This window comes from Pyrgilauda ruficollis, unplaced genomic scaffold (assembly GCF_017590135.1).
Source record: "Pyrgilauda ruficollis isolate IOZ18807 unplaced genomic scaffold, ASM1759013v1 scaffold5923, whole genome shotgun sequence".
In the NCBI taxonomy this organism is placed as follows: Eukaryota; Metazoa; Chordata; class Aves; order Passeriformes; family Passeridae; genus Pyrgilauda; species Pyrgilauda ruficollis.
The window spans coordinates 1-956 of record NW_024527626.1 but is presented as its reverse complement, the minus strand read 5'-3'; the positions used below and the strand labels follow the sequence as shown (position 1 = coordinate 956).

The 956-nt window shown below is 66.6% G+C and overlaps 1 protein-coding gene across 1 annotated transcript; it reads right to left on the bottom strand.

Moving 5' to 3' along the window:
• Nucleotides 1-31: 31 nt before the first annotated feature.
• LOC121361876 (general transcription and DNA repair factor IIH helicase subunit XPD-like) lies at nt 32-404 on the bottom strand (the record flags this gene model as incomplete). Its single annotated transcript, XM_041482931.1, has 2 exons — nt 32-165; nt 239-404. Coding segments are annotated over 2 exons (300 nt in total), but the record flags the coding sequence as incomplete, so codon positions are not given.
• Nucleotides 405-956: the final 552 nt, after the last annotated feature.

Sequence of the window (956 nt, the reverse complement as noted above, 5' to 3'; positions counted from 1 at the left end):
TTTGGGGATATTTTTGGGGTGTTTTCGGGGCACTTTGGGGTGCCTTACCGAGCTCCTGGCCATGAAGTAGGGGCAGAGGCCGCGCTGGCGCCCGAGCGCCCGGAGATCGTCCAGGTTGTGAACCCCGAAGGGGAGGGGGCTCTGCCGGCCCCGGGCCTCGAACTCCTGGGGGAAATGGCCGGATCCCCCCAGATCCCCCGGGATCCCCCCAGATCCCCCGGGATCCCCCCGGGATCACCTGGAAGAAGGAGCAGCTGGGCCGGGGTCCCTCGGGGGGGTCCCGCAGGTACGAGGCCGTCAGGGCCAGGCAGCGGCTGTCGACCTCCTTCCCGAAACGCAGCGCCGAGACCTGGGGAGAGGGGATCCACTGGGATCGGCTGGGATCGGCTGGGATCCACTGGGATCTACAGCCACCCACACACTGCCCTGTGACCCCTTTGTGATCCCCCCTCCTTCCCGAAACGCAGCGCCGAGACCTGGGGAGAGGGGATCCGCTGGGATCCACTGGGATCCACTGGGATCTGCTGGGATCTACTGGGATCTACAGCCACCCACACACAGCCCGGGGATCCCCCCTCCTTCCCGAAACGCAGCGCCGAGACCTGGGGAGAGGGGATCCGCTGGGATCCACTGGGATCCACTGGGATCTGCTGGGATCTACTGGGATCTACAGCCACCCACACAGAGCCCTGGGATCCCCCCCATGATCCCCCCTCCTTCCCGAAACGCAGCGCCAAGACCTGGGGAGGGGGGATCCGGTGGGATCCGCTGGGGTCTACTGGGATCTACTGGGATCCAGTGGGATCTACAGCCACCCACACACAGACCGGGGATCCCCCCTCCTTCCCGAAACGCAGCGCCGAGACCTGGGGAGGGGGGATCCGCTGGGATCCACTGGGATCCACACCCTGCCCTGTGACCCCTTTGTCATCCCCCCTCCTTCCCGAAACGCAGCG